This window comes from Kluyveromyces marxianus, chromosome 8, assembly GCF_001417885.1.
Source record: "Kluyveromyces marxianus DMKU3-1042 DNA, complete genome, chromosome 8".
In the NCBI taxonomy this organism is placed as follows: Eukaryota; Fungi; Ascomycota; class Saccharomycetes; order Saccharomycetales; family Saccharomycetaceae; genus Kluyveromyces; species Kluyveromyces marxianus.
In genome coordinates this window covers 93,269-119,168 of record NC_036032.1, presented here as the reverse complement: position 1 = coordinate 119,168, position 25,900 = coordinate 93,269, and the positions used below count along the sequence as shown (strand labels likewise).

The window sequence follows — 25,900 nt, the reverse complement described above, 5'->3', positions numbered from 1 at the left end:
TTTCTTCGGCGATTGTATTTGATGAGATGAGATGAGATGAGATGAAGATTTAATTATACTGAGGATAAAGAAAAAAGGAACTTCAATTTTAAGGACGGGTAATATTTTGTCTACTGTTCAAATGCAAGTTGACATACAATTTTAGTTGAAGTGGAAATCAGCTTAAAACTATTTGAGTCTATAAGTTACCGAGTAAATGCCAATTAAGTCACACTTTCATAAAGCTCTCCGTGGCTTATCACCCATAATTTAAAGGTTTTGTATTAACATTATCACGCTCTTTTGCATTATTAGACATTATACATATATAGTGTGTTATATGGAATTTTCCAAAAAAAATGTCATAAATCGTAAAATATTGAATATAAAAAAACTTAAAAAATATATTAAAAATATAATAAAAAAAATCAAAAAATATTAAAAAATATTAAAATTAATTAACCATATATACATAGTAGTCTAAAGCTCTTCAATAACCGTGCTTGATAATTGAAATATTGGAACACAACAACTGTTACTGTCTTTAAATCAACACTTTTCCACCAATGGGATACATATTACATATATAACTCAGTTATTTACAACGTACTTATTAGTAGTAAATTATATGTTCACGTGATATATTTTTATACTTTTTTATTAACAAAATTATTTTAAAAAACTATTTTAATATTTTGTAAAATTTAAAAATGATAATATTATTTATTTTAATTTTTTTATTTTATTATTAAATATTTTTATTTTCTCTTATAGTTTTCTTTTTCTAAAATAAAATATTTATATAAAAGTATGTTTCCGAAAATAAAATTATTATTATCCTAAGCTACTAATTACTTTGGCTTTGATTAAAATATATATAATTCATAGTATTTCAGTAACATATATAGGCGTTTAAAATTATCTATACAGCCTTGATATGAACTAGAAAATTTACAATCGGTTCACGTTTATATTATTTGAAGGCTATCGTCTATTGTCTTGCAGCGGTTACATAAAAATATTGGATGTGATTTTAAAGTTTATTCGTTAAAGTTTCCTGTGTTTTTTAGCGATTTAGCATTTTCCATTTAATACTAACATTATATTTCATTTTCATATTTAATTTTTTTATTGTATTTATTATTATTTCAATGCTTTAATATTTCCGCACCTATACAGTACATTTACTATCGATATCAGGTAAACGAAGATTAAATTTATTTTGTTTAGTGTCTGATTTCCGTCAAGACTATTAATAGTTCATAAGTTGAAAAACATGGATTGCCTCGAATCACCTGTTAGAGTCTAAAGCGGATAATTCTAAGGTGATGACCAAAATTAAAATTGTTTTGTGAATAAAATGATACCCTTAACATATAATATATCAGAAGTTGGATGCTACAAGACGACATATATTTGAGGTACTAGCTATCAAACCGACTTGAAATTTTCTTGGTAGAAGGGATAAAATTAGAATTTACTCCATGCTGTTGTATAGGTTCATCATCCTTAATGTTTCTCTTCTGGGGAAGACTTATGGGGATGTTGTTATTATTTTCATTATCTGAACCATGCTCCTCTTCCCCTGAGTAACTAACATTAGTAGTATTTTTATTGAAAGCCACAGTGTTTGGGGTTGATATAGTGGGTGTTTTGTCTTTAACATAACGCTCCCCCATATTTGGGGGTATTGATGAATCGTTACGCAGTCTACTTCGTGATGGAGTAACTGGGGCCATCGAAATACCTGCATGTATGCTGTTTCTATTCTCTTTGCTAGGCGTTGGGATTGCCAGTTTGAAGAAGCAATTAGAAGTTTTATCTGGTGAGTTTGTAGGATCGCCAACTAACTGGACAATCTTCTTGTAATAATTCTGTAAAACGTTAAAGCCATCATTGGAACCTCTCCTTGAGTTCTCTTTAGGAGGAATAAAAGCATTAAGTCCTAACTTGTATTCTAGTTTACAATTCTCTATGTTTTCATCTCTCGGTATTATCCTGTATTTGACTCGTTCCAAGAATTCGTTTTCCAATATGTTGAGTTCACTGCACTGAACACCTCCCACTTTCGAATAATGTGTGTTTGTACAGAATGCATCACATAACCCTTTGCTAGCAATCGTTGTAGCAGTAAGTAAAAATCGATGTACTGTGAGCGAGTTCAAAGTAAACTGGGGATATACGGCCGATAGCAAATCGATGTAGTATACCGCTGAAAGTAGAACGCTGTGTTCCAAAGAAGAATATTTAGTGAGTCGTATCAGGTACTGATACACTGTTATCGATGGAGCAGCCTTTGAGTGAAATCTGGTCAATTCCATGGTTTCCTTCCCGCTGTTATTTGAGTCGTTGATCTGAATCAAAAACGAAAGCATCCTCGATATCAAAATCACAAGATGTGTTCTCGAGCATCGCAGATACTCTTCAGGTAGCGGTATGACCTGCAATGCTCCTAGATCCTCCTGCGGATTAGATTTATCTGTAGACTCCATGGTGCAGAATACAGCATCAGAATTAACAAATAAATCTATCAATAATCGTTAATTTCAGTTAACAGAAGCACTCAATAAAGAGTAAAAATGTATGACTAATGAGCACTCTATAATGTACAGAACCCTATTCTTCTGACCAGCAAAAAAAGTAGATATCTAATGATCCTTGACTTCCTACTCTAGACCACGCTAGAGCTTTTTCTTATTTCCTGGGCAATAGTACTATCAAAATACAATGGATGTGGATTCTCTCTTTCTTTCTTTGTTTCTTTCTTTCTTTCTTTAATTGAAGAATCGTTAAACACTATATAACGGTTTAGTAGAAGAGCAATGCAACAACGGTAAAGAAGAAAAACCGAAGAAAAACTCGCAATGCTGCTGGTCTGTCTGTCTGTTTGTTTGTCCACAACTAAGTTTATTTCCTTGTGCACCAGCCCACAATATACCGAATAGTTCTACCGACTGCAGGAGGAACAATTACGCGGTTTTAAGTCAGTATCAGATAAAATGATCTAATATATACATATATATATATATATATATATATATATGTATAAAACTGAAATACGTACATATATATTGATAGAGCGGCTTTCGAAGTGATAGTGCACGCGTACCTGGTGTATTCGTACGATTTAATTTGTGAGTCTGCTGCATAGCAGCTGGCGAAACCTATTTTTGTTTTTTCTTTCCTTCCTGCAGTATTTTTGTCGCTGCATATGGCGGCGAATGAATTCCCTCAGCCACGTGTTGCTATAACCTTGCAGAGACCTTGGAAAGCCTCGAGGCGAAAGCAGCATCTTAGGCATTGTTACGGTCGGGAGAAAAAGGAACCCCATGGAGCGACATTAAGGGAGCGTCTAAAGAGCTCAGCTATGCTGTCTTGGATAGTTTGAAAACTGGACTAAACGTAAACGGTAGAACAAACTCTATACACACATTTTAAATATATAATATATACTACACATACTATATTAAAACTACTATATTATTATTGCTGTTGGTTGGTTATTATGATTATTATTATTATTATTATAACGATTTAAATGTAGGTTACATTTTGTACTAGTATTTTTGTCGAAGCGTTCAGCAGCTACATGAGCTTGGTTCTCCATCCAATTGGATGTTGATTGCTTCATTCAAATCGTCTTCGTATGCATCTGCATCTGATTGACTTTGCTGTAATGCGCTGCGAGCAATTTCCTCAAATGCATCTTGGACGTTGATAGCGTCCTTTGCACTAGTGAAGAACAAGGGCACGTTGCCCAACGACTTTGCCAACTCTTGAGCAGATCTCGATGAAACCACTTTTTTGGACTCTTCTACGTCCACCTTGTTGGCTAAAATCACAAAGGGGAAAGTTTCTGGCGAGGAAACATTGGCATGGACCAAAAACTCGTCCCTCCAGGACTTGATGTTGTCAAAAGACTTTGCGTTCGTGACATCGTATACCAATACACAACAATCAGCACCCCTATAAAAGGCTACTCCGAGCGATTGGAATCTCTCCTGTCCAGCAGTGTCCCATACTTGCATCGTTGCAACCTTATCATCGTTCACAATCACTTCCTTGGTAAGAAAATCGGCACCTATCGTCGCTTTGTATTGTTGGGAGTACTTATCATTCACATAACGGTGCATCAAAGAGGTTTTCCCGACACCAGAATCACCTAGAATGATCACCTTGAGAATATTCTTCTTTCTAGACATGTTTTTTTCTTAAATCTAAATCTTTACTAATAGTGAGTACCGACCAAAATGTATCTTCTGCTATTGGGGGATGAATTAATAAAGTATAGTGCAAAGGGGTGATTGTATGCTATAATCAATTCTTTTCCACTTCCTGTCCCACCACGTCTGATATTGCTTTTGTCAACAAATTCAATGCGAGCCTGTTCTTGATTACAGATCCCTTCTAGAGTCCTTTATCGCTTACAAATGGATCGAATTGTTCTGAGGTAAATCCTTTGTTTGGTAAGTACTTTGCGAGGTCTTATTACGTTTAATGTTTTCGGTGATACTCACATAACCAACAACCGGGAAAGGAAAAAAAAAATACTTCTGTTTCATCTGAATTCGTCGTCACGTGATATGTCCGGGTTATCTTAAAAAAAAAAAAAAAAAAAAAAAAAAAAAAAAAAAAAGAAGAAGAAAGGAACCCTGAATGTGTCAGAACTGACTAAAGCGGCAGTAAGGCACTTCTTCAGGAAGGATCCGGTTAAGGTTTGATGAATAATTGGGGGCTAGAGCTAGAACTAGAACTAGAATTAATTAATCTGGGTACGTAATAGGGACAGATTGTGATCGGGTTATAGGTTAACTGAACAATCGGTTCCAAGCGGTTCCAATCGGTTCAAAAGCAATAATTTTATTAGTAGATGAGTTGCACTTACATATGTATGATATAATGCTTACATATATAAATATGTAAAAATGCGTATAAATATGTAGGTCTGCTTGCAGGATTTTAGTTTATCAACCGAAATGTTGGTGAGATAAGACAAGTTGAAGTTTTAACCTGGAATAATGGTGCTTCGCTTGGATTTCAGATTAATTACTCTACTGATACTGATTATATCTGTTGGAGTGGTACACATATCTTCCAAGAAGAGAATTATTGATCAATTAGAACCGAATACTAGTGGTAGTGCTGTTATGTCCAACGAGTCAACTATGAACACTGTGAATAAGGTACGTAGTGTGTTGAAGCATTTTGTTGCAATGGAACAAAGCGAAGGTGCAGGGGCGCTGGTGAAGCGTTCTATAGGTACCATGCAGATGAGGAACTTTCCACCATTTTTGATGTTGGATCACTTCGATGTTGCTCCACCAGCTGGATTCCCAGAGCACCCTCATCATGGACAAGAAACAATCACATATGTGTTGCGTGGTATGATGGCGCATGAGGATTTCACTGGTTCCAAGGGTGTTTTACGCCCTGGCGATTTACAATTTATGACAGCTGGTAAGGCTATAGTGCATTCGGAGATTCCAGTGAAGATGAACAACGGAGAATCTACGAATGGTTTGCAACTCTGGGTTGACTTGCCAAATGATATGAAAAATGTGGCCCCACGTTACAGAGATTTACGTCGGGAGGAGATTCCAATTGCAACTCCAAGTGATAATCTAACGGTAAAGGTGATTAGTGGTGAATCTTATGGTGTGAAATCGGTTGCTGAACTTGCTTATACCCCCGTTGAATTTTTCCATTTTATTGCAAACAAGAAGGGCACTGAGTTCTCGCAACCTTTCAAAGATGACTTTAGTTCATTCCTATATGTTTTGAAGGGATCTATAGATATATCTGGGAAGAACTATCCAGAATTCTCTGCTATTTTCTTTAAGAACGATGGTGATGGTATTAAAGGTGTTACTACGTCTGACAATGCTGAATTTGCAATCATTGGCGGTAAGTATTTCAACCAAAAAATTGTTCAATACGGTCCATTTGTAGATGCAAGCAGAGAGAAAATTGTAGACGTTATTGACAATTACCAAAACGCGATAAACGGATTTGAGAATGCTAGAACATGGTCACCTGTGATCAAAAATGGTGTCACTGAAGATGAAGTCCAGCAATATCTGCCCTAATGTAGACAATAAGGGTAGGAAAAATTTTAGAACCAGGTAGCCCAAAAATCCGAACTTCTAGACGACAGCTTTTGAAATGGCTTTCTAGGTATTTGGATGTTTAGTTATTTATATTCACATCTATATTTATAATTATATTTATATTATTTGTAATACTTTCACTTTATGAAGGATTATGTGCTATGAATGCTTTTATTTCCAACTCTGATCACATGACTTGGTGATTTATTCAGTTTCATCAAAACAGAACGGCTCACATAAGTTGGTACAGATCTCATACTCGATTGGTTTAACAAAAATTAGCTCTTCAATAACAGCTTAGTTTTGTGGTTAGCCACTTGGTTCTTGGCATATATCTGATCATCCTTTACTTCAAGACAGCTTCATTAGTCAAGTGCATATTACGATGGCTGTGAAGAAGAGAAGTCCGGCAAAGAATTCCTCAAAAAAGGCTGGGAACACATCTACAAATAACGATGGGCTCTCCTCTTTGTCGTCGGAGGTCAATTCATCTAATCATAAAAAGGGAATTGAGAAGGAATCTTTAGAGGCGTTCTTTGCTTCGCCTTTATATGATTTCTTAACTCCCTTTAGACCTGTCGGTAATCAATGGTGTGCGAAATATGTTATTGTTATATTTGCCTTGATTATAAGATGTGCTGTTGGTCTAGGTGGTTATTCTGGGTTGCAAACGCCTCCAATGTTCGGTGATTTCGAAGCCCAGAGGCATTGGATGGAAATCACACAATATTTACCTATCCGTGAATGGTATTGGTATGATCTTCAGTATTGGGGACTTGATTATCCTCCTTTCACGGCATACCATTCATACGTGTTGGGAAAATTGGGATCTTTCTTCCACAAGGAATGGTTTGAATTAGACTCATCCAGAGGATACGAATCTCTGGACTTGAAGTCATATATGAGATTTACCGTTATCATAAGTGAGCTGTTACTGTATATTCCTGCTGTTATCTACTTTACGAAATGGGTTGGGAGATACAGATCACAATCACCTATCGGGCAGTACATTGCTGCTGCTGCGATCATATTCCAACCAGCTTTGATTTTGATTGACCACGGCCATTTCCAATATAACTGTGTCATGTTGGGTATGACTGTTTATGCCTTGAATAACTTTTTGGATGGCTTCTATGCTATGGGGGCTATATGTTTTGTTCTCTCCATATGCTTCAAACAAATGGCGTTGTATTATTCTCCAATCATATTTGCTTACTTGTTGAGCAAATCAATATATTCCCCTCGTTTTAATTTCCCACGGCTCTTTGCAGTGGCAATATCCACTATCCTGGCATTCATCGGTTGTTTTGGTCCAATATATGTCTTTGGAGGGTATAAGAACTTAGTTCAATCTATTCACAGAATCTTCCCTTTCGCAAGAGGTATTTTTGAGGATAAAGTTGCAAACTTCTGGTGTGTTTCAAACATTTTGATTAAATATAAGAACCTCTTCACTCAAAACGATCTTCAGTTGTACTCGCTCATTGCTACAGTTGTCGGTTTGTTGCCATCATTTATTATCACTTTCTTGTACCCCAAAAAGCATTTACTTCCTTACGCTTTAGCAGCCTGCTCTATGTCATTCTTCTTGTTCAGTTTCCAGGTGCACGAAAAGACGATTTTGTTACCATTGCTTCCAATCACTTTGTTGTATTGCTCGAATGACTGGAATGTTCTTTCTCTTGTATGCTGGATCAATAACGTCGCATTATTCACACTATGGCCATTGCTCAAAAAAGATGGATTACAATTACAGTATGGAGTGTTGCTTGTATTCAGTAATTGGCTAATTGGTAATTTCAGTTTTGTTACTCCACGATTCCTTCCAAAGTTCTTAACTCCAGGACCATCCATCAGTAACATTGATGAAGACTACAGACGTTCTATATTGTTACCTAACAGCATATTCTGGAGAATAATCATTGTGTCCTCATACGTGGCTATGGGTGTAATACACATTTTAGATCACTTTTTCACGCCACCAGCTAAATACCCAGACCTTTGGGTATTAGCTAACTGTAGTTTAGGGTTTGCAAGTTTCATGGTTTTCTGGATTTGGAACAACTACAAATTATTCTCTATGAGAAATAAGACGTTGCATCATTTATAAATATTATCATTATATATCAAATGTAATGCGCGATCTGTTATATAATGTGTATTATATGTCTGGGACGGCTCTAAAATTATTTAACGTCGATTTTGTTGATATTTTTTTGTTCAATATTCCTCTTTATTTTAACATTTACATATTAAATGTCATTTTCCATCATGTATAACTTTGGACATGATTCAAAAAATATGTAATATACACAATTGAATATAGAAATATAGAACCTATTGAATAAAGCATGCAAATTCTTGAACTAGAGTTTCACCGGAGAACATATAATGAATGATCTATAATAATAAATAAAACTTAGGTATTGTGTGCGGTCTCTTAGCTATCCTTGAGTCAATTCATTTCAGTTCCGAACGAATTACGCAAAAGGGTTTTATTAATGATATGATTAATTTTGCGGAGTATAGAGGATGGAAGAATGGTAAAAGTCAGAAATCTTATTCCTCGTGGCCCAATGGTCACGGCGTCTGGCTACGATGTTAGCTACTTCTGCAACCAGAAGATTCCAGGTTCGAGTCCTGGCGGGGAAGATTTCTTTTTGCCACTTTTATACAATTTTATTGTCTAAATTTTTTGAAAGTCTTGACTAAAACACTCCATTAGAGCCATTAGAGCCATTATAGAATGCTTAGGTAGGTGTCTACTTGCCGCAGGGCTTTCAAGAGTAGGTCTAAAACTATGTGTTCTTAATTCTCTTTCGAAATGTACACGTTTCCCTTAAGAGAATACTGCACAGCATTCTGAAGATGTCTTTTTTTTTTTATTCTTTCTATACTAAAGCACGGAAAAAGCGAGAAACTTTAACACTTAATTGTTTAGCTGAACACGATTTACGACATACAAAGTACAAAGTACAAAGTATTACTTGGTTTTGTTATTCTTTAGTTCTAGTCATTTAGATATTATATAGTCGACAATCCAACCAGTTCTAATGTCTCCATCAAATAAAGATATCGCCGCTTTAATCGTTGACTTTTTGTCATCATCTGCTGCTGAAGCTAATGAGGACAATCGTGATTCACTAAATGTTGCCATCGACTGCATTACAGAAGTCTTCCAATTTGAAAAGAGCGAATCCGACTCATTGATCAAGAATACTTTCAAGGGTAAGAAATTGGCCGAATTACTTGAATCTGCTTCCGTTTCCGCTGGAGCATCCGGTGAACCAGTTAAGGTGCATATTCCAGTTGAAGATGCTGAAGCTAAGGCTAAGGCTGAAGAACTAAAACTTCAAGGTAACAAAGCTATGGCTGCTAAGAATTTCGACGAGGCTATTGCAAAGTATACTGCTGCTATTGAGGTGTCACCATCAAATGCTGTTTACTATTCCAACAGAGCTGCTGCCTACTCTTCCTTGAAGAAGTACGAAGAAGCAGTCAAGGACGCTGAGCAAGCTATCAAGGTCGATCCAACTTATTCTAAGGGTTATTCTAGATTAGGTTTCGCCAAGTACGCTTTGAACGAACCAGAAGAAGCCTTGGAAGCTTACAAGAAGGTTTTGGATATTGAAGGCGACAAGGCTACCGATGTAATGAAGAGGGACTACGAAACTGCTAAGAAGAAGGTGGAAAACTCTATGAACTTGGAAAAGAGTGCTTTCAACGAACCTACCGATAAATCTGCTACCGAAGCTCCTGGTGCAGGCGCTGGACCAGGTGGCATGCCAGACTTGTCCAGCTTGTTAGGCGGTGGTTTAGGCGGTGGTTTAGGCGCCCTTTTGAACAACCCACAAGTTATGCAAGCCGCTGAAAAGATGATGCAAAACCCAGGTCTGATGCAAAGTATGATGCAAAACCCAGCTTTGAAGGACATGGCTAACCAATTCTCATCTGGTGGTGGAATGCCTGATTTCAGTCAAATGATGAACGACCCTGCCATCAGAGATATGGCAAAGAATATGTTTGGTGGCTCCGGCGAACCACCAAAATAAGTACGACCCTGGAGCTTTTTATTTTCTGTATACTAATTCTGTGGTCTAACTCCGTATCTCTCTCTATATAAAATTTATTACATACTTGTATGTTTATAAATCTTCAAACATGATGACCTATCGTAGTCTCGGTTAGTTGCTGTATGATTTGCTTGTATTCTCTGATCTTACGATCCACTACCGACCTGATAAGGTGTTTCTCATAAAATTGGTCCTTATACTCAATGAAAAGGTTAATCTCAACGGCTAGATTTTCATTAGTGCCCTTAATTTCCCCTCCCAACTTTTTTAAGTTTAAAGAACTCATCTTCATTTGATTTGATAATTTACTTTTGAATCTGGATCTCTTCCCTTCAATATAAGTATCAATGAAGCTCATACTTGAAGTAGATGGAGGCGTTACATCTTTAGGGAAGTTTTTGTTCCATTCTTTTTTCAGTTCCATAAATTCACCGTAATGTTTCCACCATAAGTTTACTTTTGCCAAGAGAGCTTCAATATGGTTAAGTAATGATGAGACGGCATCCTCCAAGAACCCCAGGTTTCTAATGAATTCGTGATAAGAGAGATCAAAATTACCATTCAAATGAAAATCGCTAAAGCAATCCGCGATTTCTGTATCTGTGAACTGATTTCCGAGTGAAAATAACATTTTTTGACTGTTTTTTACATCTCTACTCTTAACAAACTGTACAATGCTTAATTTCTTCAAAAATGTCAAACAACTCTTTAGCTTTACAAATTCAGTGACATTATACTTGAGGAACCCTTGAATTCCATTTATTTCTTCTGGTTCAAGCTTAACAAATCTTTCTGTTTCTGTGAGACGAGGCGTTGGTACATCCAACAAAGATTTTAGCTCCTTTTCTTCTTTATCCAACCACAATTCTCCTCTGGTATTCATATATGTGAAAACTAAACTAAGTTTCCTCAAGGTATGATAACTTTGTAATCTCAGAATACTAGGAACACCCAACATTCCCAAGTTCTTCAATTCCTCAGTCAATGCTTCGATTGGTTGGAAACTCCAGGGATATTTTATTTTAAAATACCGAAGATATTGTCTAATTAATGCCAGTGAGTATTTATTTGCAGTCCCATTGAATGTGATCCAAATCTTCCACTTACCATCTTCAAACCTTAGAGAGTGTATTATTACATCACTTTTTTCATACTTGACCTCAAGGATCTTATCTGTTACTTGGGGGCTCTTGGTAAAATCAATACAGGTCATAAATAGCGGTTGTTGAATCGAGTCCCATAGTAATCTAGAATCCCTCATGATTGTCTCAATGTTATCCAACCTGTTGTATTTAGCATACGTCATGAGTGGAGTAAGTCCTTTCAGGTCTGGTTTATTCACGTTTATACCCGGAAGTTTTAATAACAAATGTATTCCACTTTTCATTACGTGTAGCAACGTGTTTCCTTTTGGATCTTCATGATGCCTAAAGTTTAGTGGCTTACCTTTTAATTTATACCATTTTATTACTTCGTCTAAAATCTTAGTAACCATCTCCTCGTAATTGGGAGTATCATAGCTTCGAAATACTGCGAAAAGAGGGGAATGTCCATTAATGTCAGTATGTTCCCAATTCAAATATTCACCTACTGTTTCTACGAGGGATACTTCCTGCATAATATAATGTGCAGCAGTTCTGTTATGCAAATTTGGCGAATTCAAGAATTCCTCTATCTCGGATTGTGTACAAGAGTTTAGTACAATGGTAGAAATAATCTCTACTGCCACCGAGTTTTGAGCTTGAAGTGCTTGGATTAAAAGGGTTGATGAAGTAAAGTCTCGATCCTCAATTATGTCCTCTAATGGGTACTCGTTTTCGAAATTGGTCAGCAAATACTCGAGAGTTTCATTAGCATGTGCTTGTATGCACAACGAAAGTAAAGATTCTCCATTATCTGTTCGAAGATAGAGATTGCTTTTGAGACGTTCATGTCTGATAGTTTTATCATTTTGGATATGATCCCAGATGTATCTGTTTTCTAAGCATTTTGCTAAAAGGCTCTTGACTGTATCGTCATGAAAATATGATAATGCTGCCTCAAAAGTTGATAATACATACCCTTGAATACCAAATTTGATTGCTGTCTCATTGAAAGCAAAATTATTTAAGTATGCAAGAGTTCTCATTAGGCCTGAAACTTGGGACCTACATATTAGAAGAACAACAAGACTCAAAAGTGTGTCCGCGTCTATTGCTCTTCCATCAATTTCTGTTCCCAAAATTTTCATAGTGGAACTCAAAACATCAAGCTTTCCTGCGTGGTTATTTTTTAAATCAATAGTTTTGAAGCATTCAAGAGCACTATGTACAGATTGCTCCAGTTTAATGACATTTTTTAAACTAAATGATTTCATTTGCTTTTGATAAAACATAGTTGACACTTGATTCAAGGAAATGGATTTCAAAGCGCTAAAATCAAATTTATGTTCTAATTCATTATGATGTGTGATTTCAGATAGTTGTTGTTGAATATCAGTGAACAACTTTAATTCTGTATAATCATAAATAACTGAATCCAAATTTTCAGTCTTGTTCAATCGTTTATCAAAGCTAACAATTTGATGTATTGAATCCTGAGCGCTTTTCCACTCGTTTTTAATGCTTTCAATGTCATTGGCCTTTTTTATTTTAGCTTTAGTGAGATGAAAGGTTAATGCAAGCCGTTCTGCTACATCCGGTAAACTTTGAATCCTCTGTTCAAATTGCAGTACCTGTTTTTGGGCTACATCAAAAGACAGAGGAGCCACCGGAGGCACTGCATATTTATTCCCTGAAACTTTAGAAAACACCTGATAGTCTTCCTTTGCAACCAAATCGCCACAAAGCGGTTTATTAATATAAACTACTGGTGTATATCGGGAACCTGAGAGATAGTCGTTAAATGTTGGAATAACATTGATTTCCTCAATATCAACCCTTTTCCTATCGCTAAAACCATCAGAAGTAACGACACTGCTATTTTGATATCGTATTACTATTTTCTTCCCATTTAATGTCTTAAATTCTTTATTGTAAAATGATTTCTGACCTGCAGAAGAAGTATTTGTATCCTTCCCTATTACGACAATGTGCGAGGCAACAAAATCATAATGATAACATAGCTCTGCCAATTCAAGACCTGAATCCAAATCTTGAAATTCCAGTAAGCACTGGGAATTTGGAACTAATATGAAGAACTTTTCTTTCTCTAACTGTGAGAAGACTTGCTTCAATGATGATACCTTAGGAGAAGGGCAGTTGAAAACAGCATTAAGCAAAGGATTCAACAGCACAGGAAGGTGATATGGCATATGTAAAACCTAAAGAATTAGCCCACCTGCCATAAGACGTCGCAAAAGTAAATAATCTTGGTAAAAAAACACAGGGTTTAACTGATATCTATCATTTGTAGCAGTTCTTCTAGATTTCCCTTTGTTATTTAAAGCGAATGTAGCATAAATATTTTAGTAAAGAATAAATTTCAAGCTCATCGCATATCATGCTATCATCAAATATAAAGAAGAAAGAAGAGCAAAGCGTACACGTCTGAGGCAGCGTGAGCTAACCTAGCTGGGGAAATCTACTAGTAATCAAGAAAACTATGGGTAAGGGTAAAAATAAGGAAAGTAGGGAAGGTAGTACAAGGACTCGGCCCGGGAAAGGGTCTAATGGTCACAGTTCCCGATTGAACCATAAAAGAATGGAGATGAAACATGCTGGTCCTACTTCAAGCAAGTTTCCCGTAAAATTAGCTATGTGGGACTTTGATCACTGTGATCCTAAGAGATGTAGTGGTAAAAAGCTTGAAAGGCTTGGTTTGATAAAGTCATTGAGAGTCGGACAAAAATTTCAAGGAATTGTTGTTTCTCCTAACGGTAAGACTGTGGTTTGTCCTAACGATAAGGAGATCGTCGAGGAGCATGGTGCATCAGTCGTGGAGTGTTCTTGGGCAAGATTGGAAGAGGTTCCTTTCAATAAGATTGGAGGAAAACATGAGAGACTTTTGCCGTATTTAGTAGCAGCGAACCAGGTTAATTATGGTAGACCTTGGAGATTAAATTGTGTTGAAGCCTTGGCAGCTTGTTTTGCCATCGTTGGTAGGACAGATTTGGCAGCTGATTTACTATCTAACTTTTCTTGGGGTCCGGAATTCCTAGAGTTGAACAAGGAATTGCTCGAACTTTACCAGCAGTGCACAGATCATGATTCTGTGAAAGCTGCAGAAGAGAAGTGGCTACAACAAATCGAGGAAGAGGCCAGACAACGTAAAGAAATGGCCAAAACAGAAGATATTTGGATGATTGGAAATGTTAATAGAGCTACTCAAGATAGTGAAGAAGAATATAGTGAGGAAGAAGATCTTTCCACTGATGAAATCGCCGTCTCTAAAGAAGTGAAATACGACTCGTTAGGAAACGTAATACCGAGCGATGAAGAAGCCGAGGAAGAGTCTTCTGAAGAAGTAGAATCTGAAGAAGATACTGACGAAGCGGAGTCACTTCATGTCCCACTTAATAGCCTAAGCGTGAAATAGAACAAAAAATTGCGGAAACCTTCTGTATATAACAAAAGTTAAAACGTTAAGTATTATTTTATCTGTCAACTTCTAACAATGAGTGTTTCTTGGTTCATGAGAAAAAGAACAAAAAGAATCACAACAATCTTTGTTGGAGCTAGCTAGTATGATCAATGGATAATGAGTGAGTGCCGTAACTTCTCACCTTCTCCAGAGTTTAAATGGTTATGTGATGAATTATTTCAAAAGATTCACGATACTTCGGTTAACAGACATCTTATAGGAAAGCCTGTAACCGTGCGCTTCCTAGAGATTATTGCAAATTTCATTAAGCTATGGAGGAGCACTGTAGGTAATGATATATACCCAGCTTTGAGATTAATCATACCTTACAGAGACAAGAGGGTTTATAATATAAAAGAAAACACTTTAATCAAAGCATTGTGTCATTATCTCAGATTACCGAAGAACTCGGACACAGAGAAAAGGCTCCTTCGTTGGAAACAACGGGCACCAAGAGGGGTTAAATTATCCGATTTCTGTGTAGAAGAGATCAGAAAGCGTCAAAAGGATTATGAAGGTCCAACTAGGATTACTATTGACCAGTTAAATGGTCATTTAGATGAGATTGCACAAGCAGGCAATGGCAAGAGAATGGGTCACATGGCACTACTTGACTCACGAGCATTCAACTATTGCTTGAAACATATGACATTTGAAGAATTGAAATTCTTCTTTGATATTCTTCTTAAGACCAGAGTAATTTCTGGGTTAGAGGTTAAGTTTTTGAATGCATGGCATCCAGATGCCCAAGATTATTTGAGTGTTGTTTCAGACTTGTATGTTTTAAGTCAAAGATTATATGATCCAAATGAAAGGTTAAGAAAGGTTGATCTTTCCATAAATATTTCCCACGCATTTGAACCACAACTGGCCAAAAGGACTCATGCGTCTTATGAACATGTGGCTTCTAGCTTGGGAAAGAATTTTATAATCGAAGAGAAGATGGATGGAGAGAGGCTTCAAATACATTATATGAACTACGGAGAACAAATAAAATACCTAAGTCGAAGAGGTGTAGACTTTTCATATCTTTACGGTGAAAATATCAGTAAAGGCCCGGTTTCATCATCTATTAAGTTGCATCCCAATGTTAAGGATTGTATATTGGATGGTGAAATGATTACGTTCGATATTGAAAAAGATATGGTGCTTCCATTCGGTCTCGTAAAAAATAGCGCAATGAATCATGTCCAAGCTGAAATAACTGGCGTATCGCTGACAGAATCACATAGGCCTTTGTTTATTGCATTCGACCTAGTATACCTCAACGGAAAGTCTTTAACAAGTTTGGAGCTTTGGAGAAGAAAGGATTATTTGAGCAAGATTCTTACCCCGGTAGAAAAAAAAGTCGAAATAATACAATATCATAAGTCAGATGATGCCATGGATATAAAAAATTCACTTGAACATGCAATCTCAGTAGGGTCTGAAGGAATTGTGCTCAAAAACTTACAATCAAAATATAATATTGCAAGCCGAAATTCGGATTGGATCAAGATTAAACCTGAATATTTAGAACAATTTGGAGAGAATATGGATTTATTAGTGATCGGAAGAGATCAAGGAAAGAAGGACTCGTTTTTATGTGGCCTCTCTGTGAATAATACTGAAAATCCAACTGAAAGGCCTAAATTTCTCTCTTTCTGTACAATAGCAAATGGATTTTCCCAGGAGGAATTCAAAGACATAGAAAGAAACACTAGGGGAAAGTGGCATATATTCTCAGAAGAACCTCCGGATAAGAGAATTTTTGAGTTTGGAACTAAGTTGCCTTATGAATGGATTTATCCAGAGGATTCAGTTGTTTTAGAAGTTAAGGCTAGAGCAATAGATAACAAAGACTCTGAGAAAAAAAGATATAGAACAGGATGTACGTTGCATTTTGGGTATTGCAAACAAATTAGATATGACAAAAGTTGGAAAGATGCAACATCATTAGCAGACTTTGAGGAAATGAAAGAAGCAAGAAATTTTTATCACAAACGAACACAGCATGAAGTATCAAAGGAGAAAAGAAAATCATCAAAAAGGGCAAGAATTAACATAGTTAACATATCTGAACCTCGAAGACTAGATGATCCGATTTCATACATTTTTCAGAGATGTAAATTCAGAATAATTTCTGACTTTTTCTATCAGTCGAGAAGGAAACGAATTAGCCAGGAAGATTTATGTTCCTTGGTATTAGAAAACGGTGGAGAAGTCATTTACAACAACGTTGATAGTATTACACCTGAAGAGAACCTCTATATAATTAGCGATAGGCTGACTTATGAGTGCAAGGTATTAGTTGACAAGGGCCTCGTAATTGTGAATCCGCTATGGATTTTTAAGTCAATTGAAGCGGGCGCTAAATTGCCATTAACTGATGAAGACATATTTGCTGCTACGAGAAAGGAACATGAGCGTGTAATGCCACAACCAAATAATATAACTGAAAAGTATACGGGCTATTCAAAGATAGCATACCCAGAATCTTCATATTACAATAATAATATGAATATATCCAGTATGCCGATCTTCCGCTTTGATAGATTGAAAATAGCAATGATAGATTCACCAAGTGTTTCAAGAGCTTATCTGAGAAAAGTTGAATTTACCATAAAATGCCATGGAGGAACAATAGAAAATATGGAAAATGCAGATATAATAGTAGTAGTCAACGAGTTGATATCGAAAAAGGAACTTCTCTCAATTCGTAAAAAAATTGCAGCTAGAGCAGTTAATGAATCAGTAGACAGCACACCCCGAATCCCAAGAATAGTAGATGTTTCGTGGATTTTTGATTCCATAAAAGGACATCACCTGGTTGATGCTGAAAACTATCAATGTTTGTAAATTAATTAATGTAGCGTTGCACTTCTTGACATTTCAAATTCGTGCACAGTTTCTTAACAATCCCGTATAAGTGAAACTCAGACGAAGATCGAAAACTACAGGTATAGATATGAAGAGAAGGAAAAGATCTGAAAAATAAATATTTACTAGATCGGTATTGACTACTTTTCAGATAGATATTAAATGCTTTACTTTTAGTACGATTAAACTCAGATGAGTGACACAATATTCAGATAAATGCCTGAAGAAAGAATATCTTATTTAGATCCAAGCATAGTTGAATTGAGGCTTACAAAGAAAGAACTTCAAAATCTTAAAATATTACAGTGGAAGTTGGTTCTTTTTATCGTTTTGAATATCTTCTATCTTTTTCTCTACTTTAATCTCGGTTACAGAGTACTTTGATTAAAACTGACGTTTGACAGTTCTAAGAGAAAAGTGATAACATCCTTCCAAGAAGGGGAAAAAATAGACTACCAGACTTCACAAAGTTATACATTAACCACCGTGTTTTGAAAATATCCTCATTGTATTTTGATTTCTTTCTAGCGTATAAGTGCCCAACAAAGGCTAAAGAAGAAAGTGTTGCCAAGATGGATTCACTCTTAACAAAAGAAGAAGACTATATTTTAATATTTGTCAGCGGAGAAGAACTCAATCACTTGATTTCTCTCATAAAAAAATCCTTAAGATTTGGATTGATTGCACTTTGGTTTCAGATGGGCATCACTGCCTTCTATCTTTTAATAAAAACTATACGAGATAGCCTTATGTAGATTTAGAAACCTTTTGAGACAAGCACTTCAAGATATAAACAAAATTTGCAAGAAACGCCCAAAACTTCAAAAAAACATTAAATATCTCTATAAAAACCTGTCATGATAAAATATGATATTTACCATTCCTATTCTGCAAACACGTCACAAACGCCAACAAAACTGCTGTGAAACACAAAGAAAACACTAATGGTCGCAAATTATAATTTGGAATACACAGTTGAAAAACAGAAAAACCTTCTGTGCGAGATACAATCTTTGAAAGAAAATTGGAAGTCTTTGAATATAATATACCAAGGTTTCACAATAGTTTTATTTTGTATTGTTCTTCTTGTTTGGCAAAATCCAGTTGAAACAGAGTTTCCAACGAAGACCTAAACAAGAAAAGAAAAAAGAAGATAATTGACGATATATTTATATATATACGTAAAGTGTGTCATGACAGCTCATAATACCTGTTACGAGTTAACCAGCCAGACTGTAGATATAAAATATTTTGTATTTGAAACGACCAATCTAATAAACCGAAACAATGTTCGTAAGAGCTGTTTTCACTGACGCTATCAGAAATGGCAATGAATTAGATGAAAAAGTGTCAGAAGACCTTTTCATTAAGTTTGAAAGATTATACTACAGGATTAGATTTCTAAGCTATCTGTATATTGCAACCGTCCTGCTGACATATTTTGCCGCTATTTTTGTGGCCTTTTTGGCCGTTATGAGTTTAGTGTTGCAATCTCATCTCATATGAAATGAAACTGTCACTTATTTTAATGACCAAAAAAAGATTCAAATTTGATTATTTTCAATTCATAGAACAAAAAAAACTATTCAACAGCTCAATATTCACAATAATAGTTCTCTTGAAATCATACCATCAGTTTATGTCTCGTTCATTTTTTTTGTTTTGTTTTCACGTTGCATCAATATACCAACCTGCTTTGTTTGGTATGGCAGATATCAAAAAATGTGTCTTGGAAATATTATGATTCTTATTTCAAAAGGGCTCAGATGAGAAGAACAAATTATAACTTCCAAAGAGAAGAACATCCCCAGTGCAGCGTTTAAGATATGTCTAATACCTTTGATGGGTTTGTACCTATACACACAGTGTTCTATACACTTTTTCATCCGACAGAGGGGTCTAAGGTACGGTTTCAGTTTCCGCCTAACAATTTGGAACATGGAGGAATCGATTTTGATACAATAAAAAACTACATTATTCCGAAACCACAGCTTTGCAACAAGCTCTTAACATTCAAATATGCTAATTATAGATTAGTATGCTATCCTGTGAACGTCAATGCCAGATATTACGCTAGAAATTCCTTCAATTTCAACTTTGTTTTCGTTTTCCCTTATGACTGTGCTACTTCACCATATGAACCTGCTATTGCACGACTTGGTAAGATGTTTAAGGTGTTGGAAGAACAATCTCAAATACTTTCTAAGGCCGAAAGAGACCCAGTTTACTTTCAATTGAAATCGCAAGATGCTAGCACTGTTGAACAGAATGCGGAAAAAGGGTCAATGACGTTAGGTGAACATAGTGATATCAAGCCACCTGGGGACGATGGAGAAAAATACCAAAAAATTATGATGGATTTAGCCAGTGACACAAAGAATCTTTGTATTGAAGATCTCTTGATGAAGTTATTCCTTGATTTAAACAATTATTCAGAGTGTTTGATTCCAATAGATGACGGAAACTCTATAGATATCAAACTCTTCCCAGTAAGGATACCTCCTACGGCTAAAATATCAGTTGAAGATGTTCCGATCGCTATTGTAAATCTTACAGATATCATAGATGTCAATTGGGATCCTACTATGATTAAGATAGTTCCTTACATTGACGGTATTAACAGTATAGATCAAATTGCTTCATGTGCTGAAAGTGATGTGGGTTTAGTTCAAGAGTGTATCAAACATCTCATGTATTATAAGTGTGTTATACTTTCAGATATATTCCAATTCAGCAACATATACGCTCCCACAAGTGAAATCCACACTTTCCTAACCAACCCTGCTATCGCAAACGCATGTCAGTTTTATGTCCAAATAGATAGTCTAGGAGAATATCAACTACCATTTGATAGAAGACCACATGAAGTTTTTTCTTCAGGAAAAAAGCATGCATCATCAAGTACAGTTCATTCAAAAAGACGTGATTCAATAGACACATCAACAACCGGTTCTGTGGGGTCAAACATGGAATTACACAGGAATTACTTGTCAACATCGTCCACACCTTCATACCTTAAAGCTCACACATTGGAAAGCGGAAGTCTTGGAACTAACGAAAAAATTAACAGAAGGGTGCTGCCAACCAAGAGTTGCATATTTGATCTTTATAGGTCTCTATGCCAGGGTAAAACTATAAAAGAATGGTACAAACAAAACTTTGATATAATTAGGGATAATAGAATTGACGTACGAAGGCTAATTATGTTTGGTGTTACAAGAAGACTAATATATCGTGTTAATTCGTACCCGATAGTCAAAAATATTAGTACATGGGATATTCTTAAATCGCTGGTCGCTAACGAACCCAAAACAAAGCATAAAGCAGTAGGAGATTCAGAAAATATCTTTTCCGCAGCAGATATTAAAGTTGTTGATAACAAAGACGATTCTTATGTCGAGGATAATTCAGATGCCGCCGATAAGCTTCTAAAAAGCCTTTACAAGAAACTCTCTTTGAAGCAAGACAGCTCTAGTGGTGGAACGAGTAAGATCACACGCTATTATGACGATAGCCCCCAAAAGGATGGCGAAACTAACTCTAGGAAATCTAGTTCTGGGTCGCAACAAAAAGTGTCATTTGATGTCAGTGCACCAACTGAAACAAGCAATATTGCAGAAATTCATAATCCCAATCAAAATGGCATATGGAAGAAGAGAAAAGAAGAGGAGCTTATACTTATGGATTGCTTGAAAAACGCTGAAACATTTGATAAAATTTGCACCAAACTGAAAAGAAGTAGGAAAGAGGTAGAAGTAATGTTAAAGGAACTTGGCCATTATAATATAGTAAATAGTTAGGCATACGCAGATTGGATTTTAGTGTTACAACTTATATAGAAAGACACCAATATTAACTAATAAGACATACAAAGTGAATTTTAGGTATGAAAGAATTACTATTTCTGCTTTTTGACTGTTGTCGGAAGGACTTTAGAATCCAAAGATTTTCGCTTTAGAGGGGATATTGTCGTTACATTGGTATTCAAACTTTTGATTGGTGACACTGACTTTGACAAAGATCTTTGTTTCACTTCCGTCTTTAATAAAGGTCGCAGTGGAGTCTTCCCGGATGGAGCTATTGGAGCTACAGATTTTGAATCGATATTTTGTATCAACTCATCAACTACGCTATCCGCTTCAAATTCAGGCATTTTGGAGTCTATTATTTTTCTTAGGGATTCATCTATGCTCTTAAATTCTTCACTTGAATCATGTATAAATGACACATTCTTTTCCAGCTGACTGCGCAATTGACTATGCTTATTTTTGATATCATCAACGGTTTTGTTAATATTTGTGCCCATGGTATATATATCATTTCTTTTCTGAAAGCTGGCAATGCTGTCTTTTATGCTATCAGCAATTTCCGAACTTTCATGCACAGTTTTATCGACATGTTTCCTTAAACTGTTTAGCGACTCCGACGTTGAATCCTTAAATTTATTACCTAACGAATCACAAGCATTAATTTGATCGAAAGAAGTCTCCCAAGTTTTCTTGACAGGCTCAAACAGCGACATTTCATGAGAAATAACATCGGAAGTCGCGGTGTTTAAAGTTTCCATCAATAGGTTCCTATTCTGTTCAACATGTTCCCCTATTATCTTAGTTATTTTACTCATTAAATCTTTAGAAGACATCTTTAATTGATGATAAGTTTTGTCAGCGTGAACATTTAGAATTTCCTGATGGTTATTCTTGAAGAAATGAGTATCTAGATAGTCTTTCAAGTTATTATTCTCAGCAGTAATGCGACTTAATCCATCCTTCAATTGATCAGTGTGCATATCAATCTTCGAAGAGATGCAATTAAGTTCTGAAACAATGATGCTATAAAACTTTGGCTGTTCTTCGACCACTTTTTGGGCCAGATCTTGGCACATATTTATTGCATCAGTTTTAACATTTTCTAGCAATGTTTCTAAACTTCCTTTGACATTATCAATATCTTCGTCGATAGTGGATGAACTTTCCAGAGCTTGCCTTTTCAAGTTACCCAATTTCTTCTCAATATTGGTTCTATACTGGACTATATTTTCGTAGAGCATTTTCTGGATGTCGGATTGTAACCTTTGTTCATGATCTTCATGAGATTTTAGAGCTCCTTGCATGTTCCGTACAGCATTCTTCAAATTCATGATCATATTAGTTAATTCCAGTTCGTTTTTGTGTTTCAGGTCAATCTTTTCATAAAGATAATCCATGCTAGACTGTAAGTTTCGAATTTGTAGCTTTTGCGACTCCATCGTATCTTGAGAAGATTTTTTATCTTTGAGTAAAAGTTGGTTTTGTGAGGATAGCTTTTCCACTTCTCTCCTAGATTCTTGAATTTCTGTTTTATAGTTTTCTATATCATTCATCACTTCTTTGTAATGAGCATGGCTCATATAAATTCCATCCTTTGATTTTGTCGAAAGGAAGTCTGACTTCAATTTTGCCAGCTCATGGGAGATATTCTTCACAAGTACATCTTTCATAATGAAACTACCCAATTGAGGTTTGTTTTTGATGTTTTTAGCCTTCGTAGCGTATTCTAACGTACTAGAAGTTTCCTCTGAGTTAATTTTGGCTGGGGATATCGTGGCAATTAATGCAGTTTTTGTGTTACCACCTAAGGAGTCCTGTAGAAGTCTAGTCAACTTTGACTCACGAAAGGGGATGTGTGTATTTTTGTCTGCTAAGGAATTAATAACACGACCTAAAGTCAACAAACTCTGATTAATGGAACCTGCTTCCTTTGCCCGCTGGTTTTGTGCTCCTGATCTACTGATATTCTCCGAGCCAGCAAGATCGACCAAATTGATTTTGGATACTCTGAACGACTCACCATTATAATTTTTGTACAAGGTCAAGGTAAATATTGTATGCGATCTACTTGAGACATCGTTCATTTTCGTCGATGCAACTTGCCTGTGACGTAAACCCTTTTGTAATAATCGGAGACCTTCTTTCGCATCAGTGATATGGAACTCTTGTAAATGCTGAATATAGATAGCAGATCCCTGTTCATTTGCATGCGCCTGTTGCTGTTGCTGTTGCTGTTGCTGTTGTTGATGCTGTTGCTGCTGCTGTTGCTGTTGGCTATAGGATAGACTCTGTTGTGAACTCTGCTGCCCATTTTGGTTTTGTTGTTGACTTTGTTGACCATGTGAGAAAGGTTGCGCTTGCATCGGCAATTTCGGCTTTGGCTTATATAAGGCTCCCATCCTTACACGCTTCTTTGCTTCCAAACTGATCGTGGGCGAGTTCGACCTCGAACTAGATCGACTGCTGGCGTTAACGCCATTTCCATTACCATTACTATTACTAACCGAATCGTATATCCTCAATTTTCGATTGTTCCCCGCAGAATCCTGGCTATCGTCCAAAAGATCTTTCAACTCTTCGTTATACAACTCAATGAATGAACATTTCACCATATAATCACTCTCCTGAATATCCAACGTGTCGAATAGCTTGAATAACACCCTAGGAATAATCCCTGCTGCCTCACTTAGCTCTCCATCGTACAATTTCTCATCTCCAGTCATCGTATATGTCTTACCAGTAGATGTCATACCATAAACCAGCATCGTGCAATTGTAACCCTTGATAAAATCATAGAACATTGGCTCAGCAATCTCCTTGAAAACCAGACTTTGATCCGCGCTAGGCCCAAAAACTTTATCAACAGTATACGTCTTAGAATTCATTCGCGCAGTTATCCCTATATCCCCAGATGTATTGATAGAAACCTCATTAGATCCTGTAACATCCGGGCAATTCACCACTACCGAACTCTTCGCCTTAATCTCCTTTTCATTACGCCCACGGCATCGTACCGCTACTGTTATATTGAGGTCTTCGCTCTCAGAGCCTTGGTTCGCATCTGACATTACTTTTTACCGCCTAGAACAACTTCAATCTCACTTTTTTCTCTCTTTTAAATGATAATTATCTTGGCTTAGTTACTCCTGCTGTCCATCAGCACCCTGCTACACACTCTAATACACACCTTTCGCGTAATATTCTTTGTCAATGTGGTTTGTTTATGTTGTAGTTCTTCTTTTGTTTACTAAATCGAAATGCCATAAAACACGCTAAAGATGGGGCCAACACGTACAGAGTGATGCAAAATCACATGACCTTTAAATGCCTATACTGTTTAGCCTTTGTATGTGGATGAAATGTGCGGGCTGTACATACGTCGTGAGTCTATACATATATACACCATGAGCTTAACTCTGGTCAGCAGTAGCAGTAGCTGCCGCTTCTTGAGCTGCTTGAGCTGCTTCTGCAGCTGCCGCTTCTTCACTGGCCTTTCTATGCCTTCTTCTTCTTCTCTTGGCAGACGAAGTCTCTCCATTCGCACTGCTTGCAGTGTTGCTGTCGCCATTGTGGTCGCCGGCCTCACCACTACCGGAGGTGCTTGCAACCTTCTTCTTTTTCTTCATACTTAATGGGTTGGGCTCCTTGGGGCCTTTCCTCTTCTTGGGCTTGTTCTCTTGCGATCCGTCACCTTTTTCTTCCGCTTCTTCTTCGTTGTGCGCTATCCCAGCATACTTCGCATCGTTTAGTCCCTTGTACAACTTCGCATTCTCCACTTCCTGACTTACCTTCTCACTGGCCGTACTGAGAGGCTCCATCACCATCACTGACCGGTTCATATATACCAGAGGAACACCAGGCACCTTACGCAATTTCCGGCGAATCTCCACATCCTGAGTAGCCACCACGTACCTATGCTTGTTCTTACCATTGACGTTCACCACACTCAAGAGACACTCTTCAGCGCTCTTGGGATCCTTCGGGTTGTGGTTACAACGACGTCTCTCGAACTCCTTAGCTGCGTCGATCGCGCCCTGGTTCCGACTCTCGTACAATTGCTGCATGCAACATTGTGTAATCATCGGCTTCACTTCCGCCTGTAGAGTCCTCTTCAAACCCTTTACCAGGTCGAATGACGAGTTGAATGTCTCCAATACCAGCTGGTCGTCCACCAAGACTTGGTATGGCTGTCTAAACTTGAAGGTGTGGTTGTACACCAACATCTGCTTTCTGTAAGACTTGGCTCTCTTTTGACGCATGTTATCTGTATGTTTACTTCCGTTTCTGCCCAGAGATTTCTCGCACTGGTCCCTGGCGTTAATACAACAAGACTAAAAGCGACTAAAACCCTTCCTCCTGAACGCTAAGGATGCCTATCTACCTATCTAGTTACCTCATCTCATCTCATCTCATCGCTTCTTTGAGCTTTTCCCAAAATTTTCGATGTCTCTCTGAGGGAAAAAAGAAACGCTAGCTCGCGGAACTCTCGTGCCATAATAAGGTTTTACCAAAC

At 36.7% G+C, this 25,900-nt stretch overlaps 11 protein-coding genes and 1 non-coding gene across 12 annotated transcripts; 7 read left to right on the top strand and 5 right to left on the bottom strand.

Moving 5' to 3' along the window:
* Window positions 1–1,403: 1,403 nt before the first annotated feature.
* On the bottom strand, window positions 1,404–2,471 carry PHO80 (Pho80p; the record flags this gene model as incomplete). The annotated part of the gene is made up of 1 exon (XM_022821770.1): window positions 1,404–2,471. The coding sequence occupies one exon, from the start codon at window positions 2,469–2,471 to the stop codon at window positions 1,404–1,406; it is 1,068 nt and encodes a 355-aa protein (XP_022678098.1).
* A 1,086-nt stretch (window positions 2,472–3,557) lies between these two features.
* Window positions 3,558–4,181, bottom strand: YPT7 (Rab family GTPase YPT7; the record flags this gene model as incomplete). Its single annotated transcript, XM_022821769.1, has 1 exon — window positions 3,558–4,181. The coding sequence occupies one exon, from the start codon at window positions 4,179–4,181 to the stop codon at window positions 3,558–3,560; it is 624 nt and encodes a 207-aa protein (XP_022678097.1).
* Window positions 4,182–4,997: 816 nt separating this feature from the next.
* Pir (pirin family protein) lies at window positions 4,998–6,065 on the top strand (the record flags this gene model as incomplete). Its single annotated transcript, XM_022821768.1, has 1 exon — window positions 4,998–6,065. The coding sequence occupies one exon, from the start codon at window positions 4,998–5,000 to the stop codon at window positions 6,063–6,065; it is 1,068 nt and encodes a 355-aa protein (XP_022678096.1).
* A 406-nt stretch (window positions 6,066–6,471) lies between these two features.
* ALG6 (dolichyl-P-Glc:Man(9)GlcNAc(2)-PP-dolichol alpha-1,3-glucosyltransferase) lies at window positions 6,472–8,196 on the top strand (the record flags this gene model as incomplete). The annotated part of the gene is made up of 1 exon (XM_022821767.1): window positions 6,472–8,196. The coding sequence occupies one exon, from the start codon at window positions 6,472–6,474 to the stop codon at window positions 8,194–8,196; it is 1,725 nt and encodes a 574-aa protein (XP_022678095.1).
* Window positions 8,197–8,648: 452 nt separating this feature from the next.
* Window positions 8,649–8,738, top strand: KLMA_R803. The gene is given in 2 exon segments: window positions 8,649–8,683; window positions 8,701–8,738. It is a non-coding gene; the product is annotated as a tRNA-Gly (tRNA).
* A 401-nt stretch (window positions 8,739–9,139) lies between these two features.
* On the top strand, window positions 9,140–10,138 carry SGT2 (Sgt2p; the record flags this gene model as incomplete). Its single annotated transcript, XM_022821766.1, has 1 exon — window positions 9,140–10,138. The coding sequence occupies one exon, from the start codon at window positions 9,140–9,142 to the stop codon at window positions 10,136–10,138; it is 999 nt and encodes a 332-aa protein (XP_022678094.1).
* Window positions 10,139–10,241: 103 nt separating this feature from the next.
* On the bottom strand, window positions 10,242–13,451 carry KLMA_80035 (uncharacterized protein; the record flags this gene model as incomplete). Its single annotated transcript, XM_022821765.1, has 1 exon — window positions 10,242–13,451. One exon carries the CDS (start codon window positions 13,449–13,451, stop codon window positions 10,242–10,244), a length of 3,210 nt encoding a protein of 1,069 aa, XP_022678093.1.
* Window positions 13,452–13,741: 290 nt separating this feature from the next.
* On the top strand, window positions 13,742–14,674 carry TSR3 (ribosome biogenesis protein TSR3; the record flags this gene model as incomplete). The annotated part of the gene is made up of 1 exon (XM_022821764.1): window positions 13,742–14,674. One exon carries the CDS (start codon window positions 13,742–13,744, stop codon window positions 14,672–14,674), a length of 933 nt encoding a protein of 310 aa, XP_022678092.1.
* A 162-nt stretch (window positions 14,675–14,836) lies between these two features.
* Window positions 14,837–17,557, top strand: DNL4 (DNA ligase (ATP) DNL4; the record flags this gene model as incomplete). Its single annotated transcript, XM_022821763.1, has 1 exon — window positions 14,837–17,557. The coding sequence occupies one exon, from the start codon at window positions 14,837–14,839 to the stop codon at window positions 17,555–17,557; it is 2,721 nt and encodes a 906-aa protein (XP_022678091.1).
* Window positions 17,558–19,404: 1,847 nt separating this feature from the next.
* Window positions 19,405–21,378, top strand: NPR2 (nitrogen permease regulating protein NPR2; the record flags this gene model as incomplete). Its single annotated transcript, XM_022821761.1, has 1 exon — window positions 19,405–21,378. One exon carries the CDS (start codon window positions 19,405–19,407, stop codon window positions 21,376–21,378), a length of 1,974 nt encoding a protein of 657 aa, XP_022678090.1.
* A 98-nt stretch (window positions 21,379–21,476) lies between these two features.
* On the bottom strand, window positions 21,477–24,272 carry CIN8 (kinesin motor protein CIN8; the record flags this gene model as incomplete). The annotated part of the gene is made up of 1 exon (XM_022821760.1): window positions 21,477–24,272. One exon carries the CDS (start codon window positions 24,270–24,272, stop codon window positions 21,477–21,479), a length of 2,796 nt encoding a protein of 931 aa, XP_022678089.1.
* A 525-nt stretch (window positions 24,273–24,797) lies between these two features.
* UTP23 (rRNA-binding ribosome biosynthesis protein UTP23) lies at window positions 24,798–25,646 on the bottom strand (the record flags this gene model as incomplete). Its single annotated transcript, XM_022821759.1, has 1 exon — window positions 24,798–25,646. One exon carries the CDS (start codon window positions 25,644–25,646, stop codon window positions 24,798–24,800), a length of 849 nt encoding a protein of 282 aa, XP_022678088.1.
* Between the last annotated feature and the right edge of the window lie 254 nt (window positions 25,647–25,900).